This window comes from Haliotis rufescens, unplaced genomic scaffold, assembly GCF_023055435.1.
Source record: "Haliotis rufescens isolate VD_foot unplaced genomic scaffold, xgHalRufe1.0.p SCAF_15, whole genome shotgun sequence".
In the NCBI taxonomy this organism is placed as follows: Eukaryota; Metazoa; Mollusca; class Gastropoda; order Lepetellida; family Haliotidae; genus Haliotis; species Haliotis rufescens.
Genome location: NW_025963835.1, coordinates 15,711,809 through 15,739,256, shown reverse-complemented (window position 1 = coordinate 15,739,256; position 27,448 = coordinate 15,711,809). Strand labels below are relative to the sequence as shown.

Here is a 27,448-nt window from a genome sequence, read left to right as displayed (position 1 = left end):
TATATCTCTGAGCAAACACTCAGCACCCTGCCCGAGTGGAAATCGACACCCGTCGAGAGAATGAAGGAATCAGGCAAACAAGCTGTACCCAGGACACAATAGGAAAACGCCGGGTTTTGTTCTTACCCATCTCCTATCGTGAGGTCAAAGTAGCCCGCAGCGACACCCAACACTAGCCGTCCGCCCATCATCCCGCGGGGCAGACGACAGTTGCTGGGAGCAGACGACAATCAGTGGAGCGGGTGATAAGAAGATCAGTCTACTTTTACGCTCGTCAGGTGTGGCAGCGGATTCGGTGGAATGTACTTCGAATTCTAAGGATCTTGTTTTTACAGCTAGGTATTCCTGTGGTCTGTTTGTAACAGGAACTTGGCCTCATTTGGTGACAGTTGACCGACTTTACGTGGCTGTCGATTCCAAAGTCGGGAGTAGCATCGTGGATAACAACACAAAGGAAGACTGTCACAGGTAGGCTCATTGATGTGTTGGAATATATGATCATGTGATATCCAGCACCATAAAAAAATTGCGAAATTGTTTATTTAGATCCTATAATGTAACTATTCTGCATAGAACCTCTCTTTTTTATTTCATTAATATGCGAATTCCAGAAAACAAAGTTTGTATTTTTGGGGATGGATTATATTTGTTGTCTTTGTTCATAGGTGGTTACATTGTGTCAATTGTAGTGTTCCTGTTTAATAACAAATATACACAAACAACTCTAATTATACCAGTGAAGCGGTCTCCAGCATGTGTTAGCAGTATACGCACTGGTCATTTTGTTTTTGTTTTAACGAATCAATATAATTCTAAGTTAACAGGGTTATATTATTCTCACAGCTCACATGCATTAGAGTGTACCTTGAAAGAAATGGTATATATTATATTTACATACCATACGACTTGATCAATTGGGTGGAGATTAAAACGGCACTTCGGCAAAACGGCATCGTTTCCGTTATAGCTGAAACACCATCAGTTAGGATATAACTCTCTCAAAGATCATTATAGACCATATACAGCCATACCCTGTATGTGTGTGCGATCCCACAGCTAAACCCCGTCTGTGTGTGCGTTCTCACAGCTAAACCCTGTCTGTCTGTGCGGTCCCACAGGTATACCCTGTCTGTGTGTGCGTTCTCACAGCTAAACCCTGTCTGTGTGTGATGTCCCACAGCCATACCCTGTATGTGTGTGAGGTCCCATAGCTAAACTTCGTCTGTGTGTGAGGTCCCACAGCTAAACCTCGTCTCTGTGTGCTCAGTCTGGTTCACAGCTAAACCCGTCTGTGTTTGAGGTCCCATAGCTAACCCCGTCTGTGTGTGCGGTCCCACAGCTAAACCCTGCCTGTGTGTGCGGTCCCACAGCTAAACCCCGTCCGTGTGTGCGGTCCAACAGCTTAACCCCGTCTGTGTGTGCGGTCCCACATCTAAACCCCGTCTGTGTGTGTGGTCCCACAGCTAAACCCCGTCTGTGTGTGCGGTCCCACAGCTAAACCTCGTCCGTGTGTGCGGCCCCACAGCTTAACCCCGTCTGTGTGTGCGGTCCGACATCTAAACCCCGTCTGTGTGTGCGGTCCCACAGCTAAACTTCGTCCGTGTGTGCGGTCCCACAGCCAAGCCCCGTCTCTGTGTGCTCAGTCAGGCTCACAGATAAACCCCTCTGTGTGCGCGGTCCCACAGCTAAACCCGCCTGTGTGCCAATGGACATATCACCGTTTGAAGGCACATTAACATGTGTTTGTTATAGACATAATGACACCAATATATGCTTCTTTCGCTGTATGTGTAAATGCAACTAGTTCCACTCGCCGTGGGGTACAACACGATCCAACACGTCCATTATTTTCGCTTGAAGCAATGCATATCTTGTTGATGGCATTCAGCAATTGTTTTGAATCATCAATCAATCAATCAAGTAGACTGGTTTCCATAAACAGCGCGTTGATATACCCATCCTACTGGTTGCCGGTTGTGATACAAACAGCGATGCATATTGAACGATAACGAGCCAAACTCGTGACTGATTGAAGACAAATATTGAAGCGTTAACACGTCGCGGGTAAAGACGCATTATGTTCTCAACACAATCGATACGTCCCCTGGTGATTGCTTAATCAGTTATGGAACATTCCTTTGTCATCGTCATAGCATTTGTTATGCTTTATGAACCCTTCATGAAATGATGCATGCAGATATGATTTTGAACCATTACATCTCATGATGGTGACTCTTCTAGGCACCAGACAGCTTCAGCAGACAAGATGTCATTGTGTCCCAGCTGGTTCAGCCATGGGGAAAGTGACACGGGCATTATCGAGTTGTTCCTAGTAAATGTTTTATGATTTTAATGTCATTTTTTACCTTACTATGAAGCATCAGGAAGCAGTCAGTGTGAAACAATCAACAGTATTAGCATGTGACGTCGATGATCGGTCTCATTAACGACTTTTGATAAAGTGGAATCCTGTTAATCAGGACGGTACTGTTTCAAGTGAAATTGATCTGATTAACCTTTTCTGTATGAAAGAATCAAGAGGTAAACGTCATGTGTAAACAAATGCAACTTCTGAACCGAAAGCAACCGGAGGACGGGTGTCCATATAAACAGAGTCCGGATTAATGAGGGTCTAGTGTATTTGATTTGTAGGGTAACAACAAGTATCATCTCTTAACGTATTTTGACATGACGTTGCATGGGATCGAACCACCGACTTTCCGCTCTCATCACACCACAGAGGGGTTGTCCAGGCAATCATACATTAACGTAGCAGCGACGCTTGTCATCATATTACTAATGTTTAAAGATTTCCTACAAGGGATGAGGCAACACAAAGGAGGTTTTGTTGCCATGGGTTCCTGGGGTGTAATAACCGCCGCACGTGTGATGAATACATGTACATATCAGTACAGGATTGTAAAGACGCTAGGAATGTATTAATACAATATGACCGGGAGATGGGGAAGACACAATTACCCATCACTGTTGCTTTGGACAATTGGAAGATACCTGAATATCTTCTGGATGATTCACGTGTTAAGGATTTCGGCTTCACGCTTTTCTGACTTCATGAGAAATATGCACGTCCCATCTCAATAAAGAATGCTTTGTAATCATTATGAGTCGATTCATATGTTTGCATTTTGAATTTGTACCAGTACGTTACGTTTAATAATTAAGGCCGATGAACAAAGATGTTTTGGTTTTTCTTGTCCAGATAATAAAACACCTGCTGTGATGTGATGCCTTTGATGTTTCCAATATCTTACCGCATATGTTTGTTTGTTTGTTTGTTGTTAAAAGCCGCACTCAGCAATATTCCAGTTATTTGACGGCGGTCTGTAAATAATCGGGTCTGGACCAGACAATCCAATGCTTGACGTCATGAGCATCGATCTTCGCAATTCGGATACGATGGCATCCATCAACCAAGTCAACCTGACCACCGGATCCCGTTAGTCGCCTCTTACGATACGCATAGTCGCCTCTTACGATAAGCATAGTCGCCTCTTACGATAAGCATAGTCGCCTCTTACGATAAGCATAGTCGCCTCTTACGATAAGCATAGTCGCCTCTTACGGTAAGCATAGTCGCCTCTTACGATAAGCATAGTCGCCTCTTACGGTAAGCATGGGTTGCTGAAGACCTATTCTTTCCCTTCACGGGTCCTTACCGCCTTTAACATAACGCCCTCTGAACCTATTAAGATGTTGTTTGTGCTACGGTTGCTGGGTCGACTGTTTGACATCACGCGTGAAGAACTGCTCTGATGGTATTTGATACATGTGCCCTTGTTTGGGCAAGTCCGTATGTCTGTAGAGCTACCAATGTCTAGCATCGGGGCTTGTGTCAGCAACCACAAACACACATATCGGCATAAGAAGATAAATATATATATAAAAATATATTTTTTTGTTTCATTATATATTTTTGTTTTGAGATTGATTAACTTGTTTTCCCCCTTCTTCACCTTAAAGTAAGTAGTCACGTATATTAAGAGATGAGTGGAGATCAAGTCTTGAAATCATTCGCTCGTAATGACATATACGTTCCATATCATTGGTAAAATGCTAAGGTGAATCAATCAATGGTGTCTCAATGTTTACTTTTATGTGGAAACTAACTCGCTCACCGCATGTAATCGATCAATACAGTGTCGAGATGAGGTGGTTTCGGAGAGGATGATTCGCGTGGAAGGTTACCATCATGGACCAAATGTCCCCTCAGCGATGCACCAGGTTGAGCTCTTTATAAAGCACGAGTTCGGATTTTACGAGATTTCATGAACATTTGACCGCCTCCGTGGTGTACTGGTAGAGCGTCCGCCCGGAGAGCGGAAGGTCCGGGCCGGGGTTCGATCCCCGGCGGCGTCATACCAAAAGACGTTTGAAGATGGCACAAAGACTGGTCGCCTCGGAGTCAGTACACTGTGTCTCAGTGGGGTATTCATGTTAAACTACGACATCGTATTTCAGTGGGCTAGCACTATAAAATGGGCATTAGTCCTTACTAACACATACGCACACGCACACGCACACGCACACGCACACACGCACACACACACACACAGAGCTGTGCTCATTATCTCCATTGGACACGTGCATGAACGAATCATGAGCATTGTTCTTTCCCACCTTAGACATTCATAGACAAGAACCAGCAAATTGAACTGCATGCCAGCAGGCATTTGCAGGGTTGGACGAAGGAGTATTTTACTATGCATGGTCTACTAACTTTGAAGTTCAACTTCAGTTTAGCCAGTACAGTTGCACAAGAGAGCACTGTTATTCTAATCTGTATATTTCTTTTTTTGTTGGGTTAAAACGCTCCCCTTTAAACAAGGGTGCGTTCAAGACATATCATACTCTACCCCTTTGTTAAACTGATCCGTCGATCACCTGTCACTGAAAGGGTTAACACATTTATTGCGCTGTTGTGAAGGTGTACACAAGACATCTGTATAAATTGGACTTCATTCGTTTGTGCTGGTCTCAATCCCCGTGTGTTGTGTCTGGTCCTCGGGGAGCAATATGGCGTATGACATTATCAGTGACTGACGCTCAGGTAAGGATGTTTTCAGGTAAACCCTTTCACATGGCTGTGACATATTACATGCTTTAATTAGTCACGCAGTCAGACGCTCAAGGAACGGATGTTTCCAGGTAAACTCTCTCACCTGGTTGCGACATATTCCATGCTTTAATCAGTCACTGTCAGGATAGACACGATATATGTTACAGACAAATTGTACTCACTGCAGTTTTTACAATGCTTGGAATTCTCGATATTCCATGTTTGCGTCAAGTAGTGTATACGTTTTCAAACAATCTTGATTACAGGTAGTGAAACTGTAATTGGGAGATCGAGGTATTTTTGTTACTTTTACAGAAGTATGCTTTTATTTAACACATATTTGACAAATTCGTTTATACATCAACTATTTCGTTGTTGTCATGATAACTATCGAATCAAGTCCCTCCTGAAACAATTACCACCTCTTACAACACACCGCACCGCACGGAACCGCACCGAACCGCACCGCACCGCACCGCACCGCACCGCACCGCACCGCACACACACAGACACACACACAAACACACACACACACCGCAGCACACCACCGCACAGCACTCCACACCACCGCACACCACACCACCGCACACCACCGCACACCACACCACACCACACCACACCACACCACACCACACCACACCACACCACACGCCACGCCACGCCACGCCACGCCACGCCACGCCACGCCACACCACACCACACCACACGCCACACCACACTAAAATTACCAGGGATCTGCAATTATTATACGTTATGTACATGCTTGTCATTATCATATGCATGTTTACCCTTGAAACAGAGCTCACCGACAGGAGTGGTACTGTACAGTAAAGTTTATTCATTGTTGAGACTGGAAATATAGGCCGCTGTGAAGAGTACATGATACTATTCTTGTCACACAGCCGTGCCAGTTACAATAGACGAATATTGTATACTTGATCAGGTCTCCCTACATTATTCATCACCAGCTGATTTACTTCCAGTATATTGTTATACTGCAGTCTGGTCACGTTTTCACCGTGATACGTCGTTACTGCTGTGACGGAAAACAATTCACAAATACCTGTAGAACATTCATCCAGGCAACTGTACATCATCACTCGTGAGAGCTGATATTGTGAGGACGCATCTCGATATATGAGTTTATATGAGAGATGTGTTTATGTTAGAACATGAGTGTGCTTATGTTTGAACATGAGTGTGCTTATGTACGAACATGTGCTTATGGGCGGGCATTGGCTGTATGAAAACAAATAGTTATATGAACATCTGCTTTTATGAGTGGAGCTGTCGGTTCCTTTACTGCTATGCATTAATATAAGATCGATTACGGTGCTGTGTATCCTGACAGGACTGACTGAGTCATCACGGTGAAAGGGTCTTCAGAGTCAAGAAGCCTCGTGTCAGCAGTTTGACAGATGACCCTCTTGACGGCTCAGATTAAGCTACTGGTGATTCCCTTTGTGTGTAGAAACCTTTCGTGAGGATTTAATAATAATAAATCTGCCCTATCTGTTCCGACTTACAAAACGTTGTTATAATTTCAAAATGATTTCATAAAACTTGACAACATTTGTTTGAAAGGCATTTCTTAGAGGTTGGCGGATGACAAAGTAGATACAAATTATGGATAACAACTTCTTTATTATACTTTCACGACCAGTATAATAAAGAAAGTGTTATCTGTAAATTGTGTGTACTCGACAACATTACAGTTCGTAGTCTCTTATAATTAATGTCTTAAAGTAGTTCTTATTTTTAAGGAGAACGACAACACCCTTAGCTTGGTAACATTCACAATAAGCTGAAAAATATGTGAGAACCTTTATGTCTACGTTTGACTATACAGTAAACTACGGTTATAACGAACACGCTTACAACGAACTGACGGATATAACGAACCAACTTTTTAGTCCCTGACTATTTGCTGTAGTTATGCTGTATATATGCTTATAACGAACTACGGTTATATCGAACTAAACATAGTAGTCCCTTTGAGTTCGTTTTAACCGTAGGATTCTATACTTCATAATTAAATAACACCCAGAAAGCCCCTACGCCACTTCGTCGCTGTTTCCACTGAACACACAAAAAATCTTTGTGTGGCTTAGACATGACCATAAATGAAAGGTTTAAATTTATAATTAAATCTTTATACCCCCAGTGGCCTATTTTCAAACTTGTAACAGTATTTGGCCACAGTGTGAACCAAGAAAATATGATGGGTTAGTGCGTCTAGTCAAGCAGCTGTGTTGTTCACGCTGTCAATGGGCGTCTCCCGAAGATTCATTTAACTGTATTGTGCTATTGGGTAACTCCACAAAAATATCCCATTAACTGGAGTCATTTGAATAACTTAACAATGACGAGGTATTAACATACGATCGTAAACCAAGACGGGTGTACTGTCAGTTCATAGCCATATGAAGCGACAGGAGAACAAGACGTTTATTTACATGAAGGCCTCAGGACATTTTTCCAAAGACAAAATAAAATAAAAAAAGTGTGGTATGTAAGACCGATACATATTTATGCTTTCACTGCGACAATTCGTTACTCTTAGATAAAGGTACTAGCAAATGTGCCGAAAAGCCGCCTTAAAAGAATAAAGACGTTGAAATTGATAAAGCTTCAGAATTCAAAATGGCTCTTCAAGATAATATATAACTGAGGCGTGTACATGGTACGAATCAGGATGTGTGGTTGATAGCCTGGAAGGACTAGACTTAACGACCACACACAGATGGAATAATGATGTCTGCGGCGCTATACAACATTTACTCACTCACTCATCTTAGTCGGCTCTCACTAAAGGTGGACTGTAGACTCACTAAATCACTCACTCACTCACTCACTCACTCACTCACTCACTCAATGAATCATGTCAGTCGTGGTGGCTGGAGACGGGGTTAGTGTAGAAATCTGTAAAAGATCCAAATTCAGCACACTGAAACATTTCAGTAAGGACAGTTTTACCAATATACTCTAAAGTTAGCCAGAAAGTGTTCCGGTGGTTCATGATGGGAGGATGCTGCCTACTCGTGCCTGCTGACTGTTATGATTAGATTGTGGCATCTGCTCCAAACGTGTAGTGGATAGAGTGTCTGCTCTGAGAGCGGAAGGTCGGTGGTTCGATCCCCGGCCGCGTCACACAAATAGCTGTCGGCTCAGAGACAGTATACTGTGTCTGAGTTGGGTATGCATGGCAAACTGCGGGATGGTATCTCAGTAGGCTAGCACTATAATATTGGCATTTGTCCGGACTAGTATAAGCTGCTTGCCACACATGCACGTCGCTAAATGCAATAATCTTGAACGCGGCGTCAAACCGCATTTCACCTAACCTTTCCTAAACCTTACACATTATAGAGTTCCGGATGAATGATAGTTACCGGATGTTGCCATAATGAAGTCTTTGTCAGGCGGATCAATGTGTCCCTGTGAGAAGTGCGCTGCAGCCTACAACATTAACACTCATAATGTCAGATTTCCATGGTGACAATCCAACAGTGTGTATTCATGAGCGTGTTTCCTGTCGTGCATCGAGCAACGTAAACAGATAGTTACCTGTTTCTGTTGATATTCTACAGGTACACGCCTTGGAAGGATGTGAAGACAGGGACTTCATAGTCCAACTTTCAGACTTGAGTATCGGATGACAAGACAATGAAACAACGAGTACATCGACGGGAGAGGAACCGATTGCAGTCAAATGGAAAACACGGCGGACTAACAAGCAAAACGACGCCCAAATTGGATGTCAATTTGAACCCGTCCTTGTCTGATGTCGGCGACGTCACAGGGGCAGAGGATATTTTCCCGCGTTTATCACCATGGGTCGTCTGCGCCGTGACAATGGCCGTCCGGGTGAATTATGTCTGTCAACCAAGGAACTGGTGGATACTTCATCCGGATGAGATTTTCCAGTCGCTTGAAGGTAGGTTCTTCTGATGTAGCCATTACTGCGTGTGTCGATTGATTTAAGTTAGTGTTCTGCTGTTACTACTACTACTACTACTTCTACTACAACAACTACTACTACTACTACTACTACTACTACTACTACTACTACTACTACTACTACTACTACTTCTACTACTACTATTACTACTACTACTACTGCTACTACTACCACTACTACTACTACTACTACTGTTGCTGCTGGGGTTGCTACGACTAATACAATGTCTACCACTACTACTATTACTTCTACTACTACTACTGTTGCTGCTGCTACTACTACTACTACTACTGTTGCTGCTGCTGCTACTACTACTATTAGTGCTGCTGCTGCTACTACTACTACTACTACCACTACCACTACCACTACTACTGTTGCTGTTGCTGTTGCTACCTACCCTCTTACTACTACTACTGCTGCTACTACTACTTCTAATCAAGTTCATAGTACTTCTCCAACTACGTCTACCGCTACATCGACTACTTCTGGGAACACAGGTAGCTGTGTCACCTAAGGTGCCGAATTCTCGTCCCTTAGACCTACCAGAAACCTAAGTTTGTTGGTTCCAATCCCTGATTCCCCCTCATTATGTTTCTTATTTCTCCAGCACTCTACCGGGGAGGTCGGGTAGCCTAGTGGTTAAGCGTTCGCTCGTCACGCCGAAGACCTGGGTTCGATTCCGGACATGGGTACATTCTGGTGTCCCCCGCCGTGTTATTGCTGGAATATTGCTAAAAGCGGCGTAAAACCATACTCACTCACTTACTCACTCCAGCACTCTACCGTTTCTCCCGGGTTGCACTAAAGTGTGCAATCTCTAAGACCTGCATCACTTCCCTTCTCCCACATAATTGAGTGAGTGAGTGATTATGATTTTACGCCGCTTTTAGCAATATTCCAGCAATATCACGGCGGGGGACAACAGAAATGGTCTTCACACATTGTACCCATGTCGGGAATCGAACCCGGGTCTTCGGCGTGACGAGCGAACGCTTTAACCACTAGGCTACCCGACCGCCCTCTCCCACATTAAGCTGACATGCCAAAAAACTTCAATGCTGTTTCTCCATTTCCTTCCTCCTTGCAGGGAAACAATATTCTCAACATTATCCTTTAATTGTTGACACTGGATGTCCTGCACACATGTGTTGTGGGTCGCAAAGAATAAAGCATTTGGCCCGTCCCAGACAACGTGAATTTATGAGTGCACTCCGATATACTCCAAAATATGTAAATACACAGGTCATCAAATATTTGACAAAGCAATACAATACGGGAACTGTGTGTATTTAGCTACTCTCTTGTCCCCACGTCACGATCTCAGCCCTCCCATACTACATGAACTCTATTGAAGTAACCACGTCACGATCTCACCCCTCCCATACTACATGAACTCTATTGAAGTCACAACGCCACGACCTCACCCCTCCCATACTACATGAACTGTATTAAAGTCACCACGTCACGATCTCACCCCTCCCATACTACATGAACTCTATTGAAGTCTCCACGTCACGATCTCACCCATCCCATACTGCATGAACTCTATTGAAGTCTCCACGTCACGATCTCACCCTTCCCATACTTCATGAACTCTATTGAAGTCACCACGTCACGATCTCACCCCTCCCATACTACATGAACTCTATTGAAGTCACCACGTCACGATCTCACCCATCCCATACTACATGATCTCTATTGAAGTCCCCACGTCACGATCTCACCCCTCCCATACTACATGAACTCTATTGATGTCTCCACGTCACGATCTCACCCTTCCCATACTACATGAACTCTATTGAAGTCCCCACGTCACGATCTCACCCCTCCCATACTACATGAACTCTATTGAAGTCACCACGTCACGATCTCACCCCTCCCATACTGCATGAACTCTATTGAAGTCACCACGTCACGATCTCACCCTTCCCATACTACATGAACTCTACTGAAGTCACCACGTCACGATCTCACCCTTCCCACACTACATGAACTCTATTGAAGTCACCACGTCACGATCTCACCCCTCCCATACTACATGAACTCTATTGAAGTCACCACGTCACGATCTCACCCCTCCCATACTACATGATCTCTATTGAAGTCCCCACGTCACGATCTCACCCCTCCCATACTACATGAACTCTATTGAAGTCAACATGTCATCATGGCTATGGGAGAAAAAACACCCAAGTGGATTAGGGATACCCGATTGATGTACATAGTTCAATGCTACCTATTGAGTTTAGCAAGGGTGAAACTCGACAATGCTTTTTACTGTCTGTGATTGGCAGCAAGTCAGGAAGAGATGAATGCTTTATCCGCTTAATTAAAATCAGTATCCTGAAAATGTGGAATTGACGTTATCTTTGTTGAAATGCTATCTTCTGCAGGTCGCATTGAATGTTACTGTGTATGTTTGCTGAACTTCTTAAAAGTTTGAGTATGCGATGCTCATCTTACTTGATACATATCTCAGTTATTTAACTATGTTGAGTTTGATGAATGAACTGTGCACTTAAAAACCGCAGATTAAACATTTGCTAATCGTGCTATATTTGTTGATACATGTTTTTTCTTATTTAAATCTATTGAAACTCGATCAATGAAGTCTCGATAAATTTACCACACAGTAAATATTTGGTTTTCGTGTCGTATTTGAAGTTGTATTATTTAATCTTTTTGTTAAAAGGTAGAGAGGGTACAGACAGAATAGTAAGCGGGTAGTTTTAGTATTTGAGTGGTGAATGTATTGGGGTTTAACGTCGCTCTAGCCTCTATTGTACATCATGGCGTGGCAGCTTACTGTCGTACAAAGATCGAAGTGAAGCACGTTAACACTTTAATGAAACCCACGAACACGGGTATGGTGCTGTCGAACCAAGGAACATTATTATGGTAACCATGGGATCCGAACCCACGACAGCACGACAAAGAAACTTAATTCCCCAAACCCACTTAATTCATTAAAACTAAAGTAACATGACATTACACATATATTCTATAAACTATCAATATAGACGAGCAATAATTTATATATATTCGTAAACGGTTTCACGCATTGTCCTATCTAAAAGTTGGTCTTTCTGTTTGTGCGTTTCTTCCTATTATTAGTATAATATAATAATGACAATCGTATCCCTGTTTCCCTAAATTAGATCAGCTTGACCTGAAATATAGTTTTACTGTGAAAATCCTTCTCGAAGGCACCCTTGAAGTCATTCCGGGTGCTCGTATTGCGAAGAGCTTCATAATTAGAGTGCCCTCCTGTTCAGGAATTTGACATCTCTCCGTATGTGTCTATTGCTGAGTCGAGTGCGTGTCTTCCAACACATGACACATCCCCCAATCATGGCCATTCACCGTAGTTGACAGGGGGTAACATCGTTCTCAGAGGCTGCATCTATTAAATGATGTGTGAATGCTTGTTATGGGGCTTCTGAAACAGACTTGTATATAAACTAAATGTCGTTGAAGAAGAAAACTCCCATCTACATCGTGTTCTGCCGAGTGACCGTGATCAATAGACACATGGCCTTCTATGATCATAATACCACTGGTTATCGTTACGGAATGCGTTTTATGAAAGGGATGAAATGTGACATTGTGCTGCTGACTGATGAAGCATCTGTAAAGATACAGTTGAATACAGGACCATCACCGCTCGGCAAATGTTCATTACAAACTTTACCTTCAACACAATACAAGAATGTTGTTGACTGTAAGGAAAAGATTCAGAGTGTGGTAGTGTGTCATTGACCCAAAATGAGGATTTCATTAACGGGTTTCTGGGGATGTTTGAACTATTCTCCTCACATAACGATTCAACAAGCAATGGTATTTTGTAGACAGGTGCAACTCTCTGTTAATGCAGTTGAAAAACATGCTCTACAAAACCCTGAAAGTGATAGAGCAGCTCACTGCACTGTAGGATGAGAAGCCCAATCACAGCCACCATTGAAAACACCAGTCTGTTGTGAGGAGTTTCTCCGACCAAATAATAACCATAGACCCTTCAAACTTAGACTGGCGTGAATTGTGTTTTCATTTCTTTCATGGTATGGCAGCAATATCACAGCTATATACGAGCATGGGATTTCCCCGAATATCACGTGGCCGGTCCCGTGCTGGTTTTCGCCATCAGTGCCAGCTTGTTCTCACGAAGACTGATCACCCTCTACATTTGCCCTGCGTGTACGATGAAGAGATCCGCTTCCCTTCACAGGTGAATAGATCAGAACACTGACACTCGAGTAGCGTTAGATGAGGAGATTCGTCATCTTCCGTGTGATCTGAGTTGACTTTGTTGACGAGTTGTCGTGACCCGATGTGTGACTGGCGGATGATTGGTTGTATCTGTCAGGGCTCACATATTGCCCCTTGAAAGGGTAAATAGCAACCTTCTTGTAGGAAAACTGTTTCGGTGGTGGATGGGTGTGTCTTGGTGCACTGTTATTATCTGTGCCTAAACATTAGTGTCACGTCTTAGCGAAATTTGTTTGTAATATATTTGTGAACACACTGTATAGGTTAACTCACGCACATTGCACAAGTAGGTCCTGCTTAGATTATGTGCTTAAGCAGAACGCGAAAATTGTGATTATTAGTTGGAGCCATAACAATTTGATACATGGGATATTGTCCACATGTACTGAGAGGCTGTGTCATGCGGGTTGTACGACATCACGTTTCAAGGCGTGGGAAATTCCTGAATTGTGACGCGGGTTTGAGAAATCTGTTTGATGTGCACAAGAAAGTCATCTAATTTTTATCCATAACTAATAACTTTAATTATAACCTATCTGAAGCAGTGTCGTCTTGAGGTAGAATCTTGTTTAGAAACTGTGTCAAGACAATGTCAACAGTATGACGTCACTTAGTATCACGCCGACAATCATGTCTTTGTTACCTCAACAACAATGCAAGCTGTACCTTATCAATGCCTTATAACTATTGTGCGTCCTCTGGGATGTTTTGTAAAGCTTTTTTTTCCAGAATATCAAACTGGTCAAGTGTTTAAACGAACCACTAGAACTACGACCTTGTGTGGATGATGTATTCTGAATACTATTCATGGTGTTTTATTTCTTTGCATGCATACAGCTGCTATCTGTGCAGTACAGATCCGACCTTTGAATATTCTTGTCGGGGGAGGGGCCTGGGATCTTTGTTAATGACAGAATATGAAATTATGGGGCACTTTTTCAAGACATAATTATTATTTTTCTGAAAGGTGGCGCTAGAACGCCCCTTCGTAATCGGCAATGTGTATTTTACACTAGAGTGCTCTTGGTAATGAGCAAGGTGTATTTTACACTAGATTGCCCCTTGGTTATCAAAAATGTGTATTCTACACTGGATTGCCCCTTGGTAATCAGCAATGCGTATGTTACACTGGATTGCCCCTTGGTAATCAGCAATGCGTATGTTACACTGGGTTGCCCCTTGGTAATCAGCAATGTGTATTTTACACTGGATTGCCCCTTGGTAATCAGCAATGTGTATTTTACACAAGAGTACCCCTTGGTAATCAGAAATGTGTATTTTACACTAGATTGCCCCTTGGTAATCAGCAATGTGTATTTTACACAAGAGTACCCCTTGGTAATCAGAAATGTGTATTTTACACTAGATTGCCCCTTGGTTATCAGAAATGTGTATTCTACACTGGATTGCCCCTTGGTAATCAGCAATGTGTATTTTACACAAGAGTGCCCCTTGGTAATCAGAAATGTGTATTTTACACTGGATTGCCCCTTGGTAATCAGCAATGTGTATTTTACACAAGAGTACCCCTTGGTAATCAGAAATGTGTATTTTACACTAGATTGCCCCTTGGAAATCAGCAATGTGTATTTTACACAAGAGTACCCCTTGGTAATCAGAAATGTGTATTTTACACTAGATTGCCCCTTGGTGATCAGAAATGTGTATTCTACACTGGATTGCCCCTTGGTAATCAGAAATGTGTATTTTACACAAGAGTACCCCTTGGTAATCAGAAATGTGTATTTTACACTAGATTGCCCCTTGGAAATCAGCAATGTGTATTTTACACAAGAGTACCCCTTGGTAATCAGAAATGTGTATTTTACACTAGATTGCCCCTTGGTGATCAGAAATGTGTATTCTACACTGGATTGCCCCTTGGTAATCAGCAATGTGTATTTTACACAAGAGTACCCCTTGGTAATCAGAAATGTGTATTTTACACTAGATTGCCCCTTGGAAATCAGCAATGTGTATTTTACACAAGAGTACCCCTTGGTAATCAGAAATGTGTATTTTACACTAGATTGCCCCTTGGTGATCAGAAATGTGTATTCTACACTGGATTGCCCCTTGGTAATCAGAAATGTGTATTTTACACTAGATTGCCCCTTGGTTATCAGAAATGTGTATTCTACACTGGATTGCCCCTTGGTAATCAGAAATGTGTATTTTACACTAGATTGCCCCTTGGTTATCAGAAATGTGTATTCTACACTGGATTGCACCTTGGTAATCAGCAATGCGTATGTTACACTGGGTTGCCCCTTGGTAATCAGCAATGTGTATTTTACACAATAGTGCCCCTTGGTAATCAGAAATGTGTATGTTACATTAGATTGCCTCTTGGTAGTCAGCAATGCGTATGTTACACTGGATTGCCGCTTGGTAATCAGCAATGTTTATTTTACACTAGAGTGCCCGTTGGTAATCAGCAATGTGTATATTACAAAAGAGTGCCCCTTTGTAGTCAGCAACGTGTATGTTACACTTGAGTGGCCCTTGATAATCAGCAATGTGTATGTTACACTTGAGTGCCCCTTGATAATCAGCAACGTGTATGTTACACTAGAGTGCCCCTTGATAATCAGCAATGTGTATGTTACACTTGAGTGGCCCTTGGTAATCAGCAACGTGTATGTTACCCTTGAGTGCCCCTTGGTAATCAGCAATGTGTATGTTACACTTGAGTGGCCCTTGGTAATCAGCAACGTGTATGTTACCCTTGAATGCCCCTTGATAATCAGCAATGTGTATGTTACACTTGAGTGCCCCTTGATAATCAGCAACGTGTATGTTACACTAGAGTGCCCCTTGGTAATCAGCAATGTGTATGTTACAAAAGAGTGCCCCTTGGTAATCAGCAATGTGTATGTTACACAAGAGTACCCCTTGGTAATCAGAAATGTGTATTTTACACTTGAGTGCCCCTTGATAATCAGCAACGTGTATGTTACAAAAGAGTGCCCCTTGGTAATCAGCAATGTGTATGTTACACTTGAGTGGCCCTTGGTAATCAGCAATGTGTATGTTACACTTGAGTGCCCCTTGATAATCAGCAACGTGTATGTTACACTAGAGTGCCCCTTGGTAATCAGCAATGTGTATGTTACACTTGAGTGCCCCTTGGTAATCAGCAATGTGTATGTTACACTTGATTGCCCCTTGATAATCAGCAACGTGTATGTTACCTTTGAGTGCCCCTTGGTAATCAGCAATGTGTATGTTACACTAGAGTGTCCCTTGATAATCAACAATGTGTATCTTACACTAGATTGCCCCTTGATAATCAACAATGTGTCATCTTACACTAGATTGCCCCTCGGTAATCAGCAATGTGTATGTTACACTTGAGTGCCCCTTGGTAGTCAGCAATGTGTATGTTACACTGGAGTGCCCCTTGGTAGTCAGCAATGTGTATGTTACACTGGAGTGCCCCTTGGTTATCAGCAAGGTGTAATTTATGCTAGATTGCCCCCTGGTAATAAGCAATGTGAATCAGCAAGGTATATTTTGACCCCTTAAACCATATGTCACAGGGACGTATTTATTGACCATTGCAAAAAGAAATTGTACTTTATGATTAAGCTTTGATATGCTTGTGCAGGCACAGCTTTTAGGCATGCTTGGAACATAAAACTTGTGCAGCAGACTATAAATGGTTAATGGACGTAAATATATCCTTTCAGATCAATCAATGCAAATAGTCCCGTCTCACGCGGGATGTTGAGACGTGTTTTCTTTGAGACTAAGGATGTGTTGTGTCAATACTGAACACCACCAAAATGTTGTGTCAATATTGCACACCCTCAAAATGCCGTGTCAATACCTCACACCATCAAAGTGCTTTGTCAATACCTCACACCATCAAGTGTAATTTCTTTACACTGGACTCTCATTCTGTTGTGAAAAAAGATTCTGAGTGTTTTCAGCAGTGACACGGATACCGGGTAATGCCGTGTATACAGCTACCATAGATACCGGGTAATACTGTGTATACAGCCACCACAGATACTGGGTAATACCGTATACACAGCTAACATAGTTACTGTGTAATACCGTGTACACAGATACCATAGACACTGGGTAATACCGTGTATACAGCTACCATAGATACCGGGTAATACGGTGTATACAGCTACCATGGATATCGGGTAATACGGTGTATACAGCTACCATAAATACCGGGTAATACCGTGTACACAGCTACCATAGATACCGGGTAATACGGTGTATACAGCTACCATAGATACCGTGTAATACCGTGTATACAGCTACCATAGATACCGGGTAATACCGTGTATACAGCTACCATAGATACCGGGTAATAAAGTGTATACAGCTACCATAGATACCGGGTAATACCGTGTATACAGCTACCATAGATACCGTGTAATACGGTGTATACAGCTACCATAGATATTGGGTAACACAGTGTACACAGCTACCATAGATACCGGGTAATACGGTGTATACAGCTACCACAGATACTGGGTAATACCGTATACACAGCAACCATAGTTACTGGGTAATACCGTCTACACAGATACCATAGATACTGGGTAATACCGTGTATACAGCTACCATAGATACCGGGTAATACGGTGTATACAGCTACCATGGATATCGGGTAATACGGTGTATACAGCTACCATAAATACCGGGTAATACCGTGTACACAGCTACCATAGATACCGGGTAATACGGTGTATACAGCTACCATAGATACCGTGTAATACCGTGTATACAGCTACCATAGATACCAGGTAATACCGTGTATACAGCTACCATAGATACCGGGTAATAAAGTGTAAACAGCTACCATAGATACCGGGTAATACCGTGTATACAGCTACCATAGATACCGGGTAATACGGTGTATACAGCTACCATAGATACCCGGTAATACAGTGTACACAGCTACCATAGATACCGGGTAATAACGTCTACACAGCTACCATAGATACCGGGTAATACCGTGTATACAGCTACCATAGATACCGGGTAATACGGTGTATACAGCTACCATAGATACCGGGTAATACAGTGTACACAGCTACCATAGATACCGGGTAATACCGTCTACACAGCTACCATAGATACCGGGTAATACCGTGTACACAGCTACCATAGATACCGGGTAATACCGTGTATACAGCTACCATAGATACCGGGTAATACCGTGTATACAGCTACCATAGATACTGGGTAATACCGTGTAATACCGTCTACACAGCTACCATAGATACCGGGTAATACCGTGTAAACAGCTACCATAGATACCGGGTAATACCGTGTATACAGCTACCATAGATACCGGGTAATACCGTGTATACAGCTACCATAGATACTGGGTAATACAGTGTAAACAGCTACCATAGATACCGGGTAATACCGTGCAGACAATAGACTCATATCATACGGAATCCTCCGAAATACACGTATTCCTTGAAAATACTTAAATACAAAATCCGTTTGAGATAACTATGAATATAATATACTAATAAACGTATAATGAAATAACGAAATATGCATTCTAACTAAAATTTAGTCACGATACAGGTTCTCTCAGGTGGATCTGCAATAAAAAGAAATATGTTATCGCTTTTAACGGTAATAAAATTCATACATGGGCAATCTGCAATTCATTCGGTATCTTTAAAAGCCATTTGACGCCATGCTAACCTGCCCCGAAGCGCTCTTTTATCAACCAACAGAGGCATATCCGCATGACTTAAATACCTCGGTAGGCTATAACGCTGATATACGGACATTAACATCTAAATGGCATGATGAAGCCTTCAGGGGGTTAATATATGCTCATTTAATCATTTCATACGAACGTCAATTTGACGTTGAATGACAGTTTCCATAGAAATAAACATGTGTGTTTCTGAGACTGAAGTTTATGCACATTAATTTCTGTTTATGTTGTATTTGACACAGAAGTTACTTTTTACCCAGTTGAGATTACTCGGCCATAACGAAGTGGGATGTAGCGTGTTGTCCGCGTAATGCATTGGTACATGTACCAGTAGCTTGCGAATTTAGGATTTTCATGACACGACCTACTTAATCCATTTTAAAATAAGAGTTTGGTATATCCAAAAATATCAAACGTTACTAAATACCTACAACAAAATGTTATGCCACCCATGGCCCCATTTTCGACACACATTCGTGTGACTGTCTGTATCAAGCTGGGCGAAAGCTCGTCAGTCTGGGAATAGGTCGAGTTATCAGTATTTCGAAATGAGCTGCCGGCTGATCTCAAACCACTGATAAATTGTTTTCGGCATTATAAATATATATCGTCATAGACGATATCGAGTTAAAGGCGAGGTGAGGTGAAATGGGGTTTAACGTCACGTCCAAGATTATTGCGCTTACAAACATCGTTCATGCACGTATGTGTGTGTGGCTGCTTGTACTAGTTCGGACTGATGCCGATTTATAGTGCTAGCCCACTTATATACCATGCCGCAGTTCAACATGAATACCCTGCTCAGACACAGTATACTGACTCCGAGCCGACCAGTACTTGTTTTGGCCCCTTAATGCCGAGCGCCAGACATGGTAACAACAAGTACCATCTTTTAACATCTTTGATATGAAGCGGACCGTTCGCTCTCCGGACGGACGCTCTACCACTAGACCACGGAGGCGGTCTTCGGGTTGATGGAGTGTGACCGAACATAGTAACTCTATAGCTGATTCAACGTATGTTGCATTGATGATGGCTGCGTCCTTTTGTTGTGTCAGGATCCGCTCACCGTTGTGTCGAATCCCAACTATGGTTTATGGCTTGACCACACCATGTCAAATCGTCTTCACACATTAACTGCTGTTCAAAGCGTTGTCGTAAATAACACGGTCTCGTTTCCAAACCCCACTGGAACAGATGGATCCCACGGTAGCGTGGTATCCAGCACGCCTTGCTTGTCATCACCCCATCTGCATGAGACCGCCTCCGTGGTCTAGTGGTAGAGCGTCCGCCCGGAGAGCGGAAGGTCCGGGATTCGATCCCCGACCGCGTCATACCAAAAGACGTTAAAAGATGGTACTTGTTGTCACCCTGTCTGGCGCTCGGCATTAAGGGGCTAAAACAAGGACTGGTCTGCTCGGAGTCAGTATACTGTGTCTGAGTGGGGTATTCATGTTAAATTGCGGCATGGTATCTCAGTGAACTAGCACTATAAATCGGCATGAGTCAGGACTAGTACAAGCAGCCACACAAAGACACACACGTACATGCACGTCGCTATATAAGTGCAATAATCTTGGACGCGACGTTAAACCCCATTTCACCTCACCTCACCTCTGCATGAAGTCCCGTAAATACAGGCAGAAGTTACAGATTGGGGGTTACAGCCAATTATGATGACAACCCATTGTCACCGTGCTTCCCTCTGTACTATCATATGAACCAGTCGGAAGCCGTCAGACGAACGAAATGTGTGACCATCAGATTTCCTTAACACAAGTGCGTTACCAAGTTCATGTATCGGGTCATCATTCCTCTAGAACATACGCTTGTGGTGGCTTCTCTTCACACTTCAATCAATACATCATGCGGCGAACGTCGATTAAACATTTTGCCGAGATCCACAGTTGCATTGTCAGCGGAAATTGACTTGTGGTGTTACCTGTGATGGCTACAGGTACTGCTGATATCGACCACCGCCATTGGAACACTCACTGACATAGATGTCACATTACAGGGTCATACCCAAGGGCTTAAAAAAGGAATTTGTTGTTTCCCTGGTTGGAACTTGGCACACACACACGCACACAGACGACACGTACCTCGCTAAATAACGTTCAACCCCATTTCACTTCTTCTCACCTCAAACATTCTAGCAGTAAACGCATCTAGCTGGATGGCAACGAGTGAGTGATTGGCATGAAAATGACACACTGTATCTGTGTAACCACGGTAATGGGCAAATGACACCTTGATATACACAATAAAATTTGAATAACAAATTGGATTTTGTATGACTTGAATAAAACGCTGCCAGTATTCATAACACTTAAAACTTTGTATAGCATCACACCACATCATATCAAATTATAAGATATGAGTTGAGGTGAAGTATTGCCTTACTTACCCAGACAAAGGGTAACAAGAACTGTCTGTGTGCCAGTTGTCCCAAGCCCGCTTCTCTAAAGTTGTTACGTTTCATGCATGCTCGTGGGTTCTAAAGCCTGAGTTGATCTGCGTATGTTTCTAGATTTGTCCGCCGTGCTAAACGTTGAAGGCCCGCATCACTTAGGGTTTCTTTCCTTCCACACCGTGTAATAACTGAAATACTGGTTAAAGCGTTAAACCCAACTCACTCACTCACTCACTCACTCACTCACTCACTCACTCACTCACTGTGCATTAATTCTGTGTTGTCGTATACTTACAGTGGCCCACTCCGAGGTGTACGGGTACGGATTCCGCACCCACGAGTATCTGCCAACCCCCGGGGATCTGAACGTGAGCCAGGTGCGCTACAGTGAGCTCCAGATGGGGATGCACAGCATGAGGTCGTTCCTGCTGCCGCGCTTCTTCATGATGTTAGCGGTGCTGATGGAGGGGCTCGGCTATCGGGGGACACCGTTCTTGGTAAGGACACAACTATACATTTTCCATATTGATTTGATTGATCCTTTATGAGTAAGCGAGTTTGGTTTTACGCCGCCTTGAGCTATATCCAGCAATATCATTGCCGGGGACACCATAATTGGGCTTCACATGCTGACCCATGTGGGAATCGAACCCTGGGCCGGCATGTACTTGATGTAAATGGATACATGTGAATGATATGATATCTTGTCAGATCATCCTCGATTATTCAGTGTATTTTATCCCCTGTGGCGATTCGGGCTAGCATTGGTCTCCAGCGACCCATTCTTGTCATAAGAGGCGACTAACGGAATCGGGTGGTCAGGCTCGCTGACTTGGTTGATGTATGTCATCGTATCCCAACTGCCTGGATCGATACTCATGGTGTCAATCACTGGATTGTCTGGTCCAGACTCGATTATTTACAGGCCGCTGTCATATATGCTTAGTGCGGCGTTAAACAAAAAACAAACAAAAAAACAAATAAACAAAGAGTGTATTATATCGTCATTCTGTTATTTTGAACATAACCTGCGCTCACTCACCATAGTCTGTCATACAGACCTGAAACAAATATATCTAATAATATATCTTATTTTTATTATATTTCATAGCTATAATTTAACAACTGTTTTTATCTGTAAAATATGTTCACCACTACAGCTTCGGTTTGTTAGCATGATGCTCCAAATAGCCGTGCAATCAATCAAATTACTCTCACGAGCAAGAGAAATTCTTTTAGAGATAGGAGCGATGGTGCTGGTAACATCACATCCGCAACGAAGCCATGGCAGAGAATAGGTACATTTATACGCTTGATAATCATTGATGGGTACAACTTGTTTGTTAATACTATTTCCTATTCTTTGCCTCAGTGCAATATTTCGTTTTATAGAATTACCAACATCCCACTTATTTGCTCACTTTGTATGTTCGCAGCTATGGAAGGTAGTTCACACTATCGTGTCATCTTGTCTCCCATTGGCTGTCTACAAATTCACCCGACTCCTCTTCCGGTCACATGACTGTGGTGTCCTGGCGGCCATACTGACAGCCGGAAGTACACATCTGTCCGTGTTTGGCACACATACCCTCATCAACAGCTTTTGTGGCACACCGTTATTTTGTGGGTTATACTTTCTGTTTAAAAACTTATTTTGTGTTTCGCCAACGCTGAAGAAAGATCCAAAAGTCCAGTCGCCGGTAGATTGCACTGGGAACCTGAATTACGTCACAAATCTCGTACGTGGCCATGGGAGAACTCGAGAAAGCTCGGGATCTGAGAATACGTGCTGTTATGAGAGGAGCAGTGGTTTGTGTCCTGGCTTTAAACATGGCGACGGGGGAATACATGGCATCACGAAAGGATTTGCAAACTGTCCCGGAATTATTATTGCAGCTATAGTCCAAAGTATGACAACCGGGATATCTTTAATAAACAATTCGTCTCGTTCTCGGCAAAATGAACCAGTGATTCAGAAAGATAACGATGTTACTGATGAATGTGTTTTCAGTAAACCAGAGTTTAATCTTGTCAATGAAATGTCGGTGGAAAAAGATTCCAACATGAACATCATTACGAAGCATCCACGACCACAGCCTGAACATTGTGAACGTGACCATGACAAAAGGGAGCTAACTCTTGCATCTTTCATTCTAGTGATATGTTGCTACATACGAGTAGATGCATCTCTATTTGTAGTCGTGACGTCACTTCCTCATATTAACCGGAAATGCCTTGAGAGTTCTAAAATTATTTCGTGTATTGTTGGTGCAGTCATCGGACTTACAGTTTGTATTTTGGATGATTTCAGTTCATATGGAGTGGGAGTTATCTCCCCTTACAATTGGTTTCAGTTCAACGTGATTCAAGACTATGCAGCAGTTGTTTTCGGAAGGATGGAGTTTACCTGGTATTTAAAGACACTGATTGGGCAGAGTTCATGTTTGATGCTTTTCACAGCCTATTTGTTCGGAACAATAGGCGTTAATTTACTGGTATATACATCACTATCCCATTTAGATAGACATAGATGTCGGGTCATCAGCAAACTTGCTGCCTCCCTTGTCATACTCATGTTGCTTTACTCTGCCAAAGGGCACAAAGAGCTACGCTTTATGCATAATTATCTAGTCTTAGCTTTTATTGGCTATTCGTATTGTTTTTATATCAGTGCCAAGTACTTGAGATCCATGACATATAGCCTAACTAGTCAGGGGTTTATATTCATGGTGGTTGTCCTGTATATACTGAGTCAGTGGCGCGTGTTCCCCTCGTCTGTCGACGAGTCAAATAAGACATGGACTTACACAGGGAACACACAATCTCATGACGTCATCACATGTTTTGATTACGTCAGTAAACAGAATGACGTCACAGGTGTCTTCACGGACCAAATGGTTCACATGAGCGGAGGCTACACTGTGTTACATCAAAATGTTCCAATACTTGGACTCATCCATTATGAGTTTTATGAATTCAGTTACGATATAAGGAAGAATCTTTGCGCTGTGAATTTCTTCGGAAAGAAGACAAATGTGACTGTGAGTACTTTCAGCGACACCTCAGAATTTGTGTCTGTGTACAATACCCCGTATGTTTTGAAACTCTTGGTGACTAAGAAACATTACAATTATCTCGTGATGAACACAGAAAGAAAGTTTGTTAACACTGGATTCCGTGAAGTGTTTAGATCGGGGAAAAGGAAGGTCCTAAAACGGACCCTTGACGCAGAGGCAGAAAATCAGTTGGAGAAGATAGCTGCAACCATCCCCCTCGGTAGCAATGCAACACTACTGACTTACGAGGCGGACTGGTTGATGCGATTTCGACAGTTTGACGTGGCCATACCTCGCCTACAGCAAGCACTACAGCTGGATGTCAAGCTAGTTGAGGCGTATAAGTTACTGGCTTTGTGCTACACGGTGCTGGGGGACCATCAGTCCTCGAGTGGCGTCATAGACAGGTGTGTAGAGGCACGAGGCAGGAGACTGTGTTATGAGAATCCTCACAGGATCCGTTTACACGAGTTATACAGCTTCCAAGGTTAAAGTGATTGCAGAACAAATAGTGTTTCGCCAACAGTGCCGATTGAAGAAGGTATGGACTACACACGAGATCATGATCCTTATCTGAAAATACTGCTTCAACTCGCCCTCCTCACGTTTTTCGTTCTCTAATCACGAGAGTACAAGGGTATAGAATGTTGTGGTGAAGAACCCTTATATACCTACTGCCACTTTGCCTATTGTAGTGTAGGTATCATCCTATCTCGTAATAACCTCTTGGAAGGTTTTTCGTTTTCCTTGTTAGACCTCATCCTGGGTATGAGGTTTTTCTTTACCTGGCAGGACCTGGTATGAGGTTTTACTTTTTACCTAGTAAGACATGGTATGAGGTTTACGTTTTGCCTAGTAAGACATGGTATGAGGTTTAACTTTTTACTTTGTAAGTCCTGGTATGAGGTTTTACTTTGTCCTGGTAAGACCTGGTATGAGGTTTTACTTTTTACCTAGTAAGACCTGGTATGAGGTATTACCTTTAACCTAGTCAGACCTGGTATGAGGTATTACTTTTTACCTAGTAAGACAGGGTATGAGGTATTACTTTTTACCTAGTAAGACATGGTATGATGTTTTACTTTTTACTTTGTAAGACATGGTATGAGGTTTTACTTTTTACTTTGTAAGACATGGTATGAGGTTTTACTTTTTCCTGGTAAGAACTGATTAGTTTGGTTGTAGATGAAATTTGTACTTGGTGTTTCAAACATCGAAGACAAGAAATACAGGTTTATCATTATGGATGACGGGACTCGAACCTGCTACCTCACACATCATGTTTAGTTTTGTTTTCCCCACTGAGCCGCCGGGGCAGGTGATGAAAAGTTGTTCAACATTACTTGTCATGACTTCAGTTTGTACTGCATGCTGCAAGTGTCTTTTTCTCTCGCACGCTGTGATCGAATTCCCATTATACCGCGACACATTGTATTGTTTCACTAAAAGGTATCCCGATGTTTTCTTATTTCTTCTGGTATTACTTGCATTTAGACGGTTCATAAGTTGGATGAAACACTCCTCCTCGGTTTTGGTTCGCGGTATTACATTTTCAACAATTGCTCGTGCAGTGACTGCTTTTGACAATAGTCGTATATACGAACATGATGTTTTGTTTAAATTACACCCTTTTGGCGGTTTATAAGCCAGTGAAAACACTACCTCTCTGTTTTTGTTGAAAATGGAAGAGTTTCGATGAAGATTCTTACACCGTTATCAACCTGGACTGACAACAGCCAAGTGGTAAGAGGTATATATAATCACAGCATATCATGCATATATACCTCTCATCACTTGGTTGTTGTCAATCCAGCTTGATGTTGTTTTCCATAAAGTTGTACGTTATCTCTTTGAGTATTTTGCGTTTTTTCATGTTTTTGAAATAATACTGATGAAAGACTGCACTTGAAGGTAGTTTTGACGCACAGTCAGATTTTATTATTTTGTTTTATTGTTATTTTCGCTATTTATAGATATGTTATTGAATAAACCTGTTGCGACCTCTCAGTACCTGATGTTGTCTTCTCACGACGTCAAAATCTCTGGTATTTTAAGACCGCTTCAGACACATTTTTCGCTTCATATGCCCTGTTGCTGTCATTCGTTTATGATGTACGATGTAAGTGCCGTCTGTAATTTAGCGGAAATATGCGTATGTCATAAACATCATCTCTTTTTTAACATCAAATGTCACACGTTTAGTCGTCAACGTCTCCCACCCGGAGTTTTGTGATATACTCCTGTATGCTGGGTAAAAGAAAAACAACTTATTATTGTTATACATTGAACAAAATGTTTTTTGCCTCTGTCCGCAACATCCCATCTTCCCGTGGCAAGAGAGTTAACTGACTATAAAAGTCCAGTTTCCACCCTTGCCGAACTAGGCTGGTATTATGGAGTTACATTTTGGCTGGACTAACGAGTCTATGCATAGTCCAATCAAAATTGCGCACCGAAATCGAAATCCGGTTTGTAAACTGTCGAGCAGATTTCGATCGATTGCAGGATTTGCAAAGCATGTGCACCGCCAACTCGTTGTCAGCAGATATTTTCCAAATCTTTTCATGTTTTTAATCAAATTGCTCACGTGATTTGATGCATTTCGCGATGTAAGACACGTTTTATCACAATATAGATATTGATTATCGGTCAGATCATCCTGACTTGGGCGCCACCATTTTGTGTGAAGCAAACGCAAGTGATACGAGAGGTGGAATCTGATTGGTCCATAGGAGAGGCTTAGAAGGGACATAACAGGTAATAGCCACTGGTGGCGCTACGATCGAGCCCAGTAATTCCAGCCTAGTTCGGCAAGGGTGGAAACTAGACTTTTTAAGTCAGTTAACTCGCTTGCCTCGGGAAGATGGCAACACCCATGCTTTACTGCGACAAATAGTCGAGTCAAACAAACCAGTGGTAGATAACATGAGCAACGTATCATTGTGATGCCACACGACGACATTCCCAG

The 27,448-nt window shown here is 42.5% G+C and overlaps 1 protein-coding gene across 3 annotated transcripts; it reads left to right on the top strand.

Moving 5' to 3' along the window:
- On the top strand, positions 1 to 26,481 carry LOC124138717. Of its 3 annotated transcripts, none has more exons than XM_048396189.1 (4): positions 1 to 468; positions 8,668 to 9,014; positions 21,722 to 21,921; positions 22,861 to 26,481. In XM_048396189.1, exons 2-4 carry the CDS (start codon positions 8,744 to 8,746, stop codon positions 24,970 to 24,972), a joined length of 2,583 nt encoding a protein of 860 aa, XP_048252146.1. In that variant the 5' UTR covers positions 1 to 468; positions 8,668 to 8,743; the 3' UTR covers positions 24,973 to 26,481. The 3 variants fall into 3 exon arrangements, with proteins under 3 accessions (XP_048252146.1, XP_046361495.2, XP_046361496.2); XM_046505539.2 differs by lacking the exon at positions 1 to 468 and adding an exon at positions 4,925 to 5,068; XM_046505540.2 differs by lacking the exon at positions 1 to 468 and having other exon boundaries at positions 8,370 to 9,014.
- Positions 26,482 to 27,448: the final 967 nt, after the last annotated feature.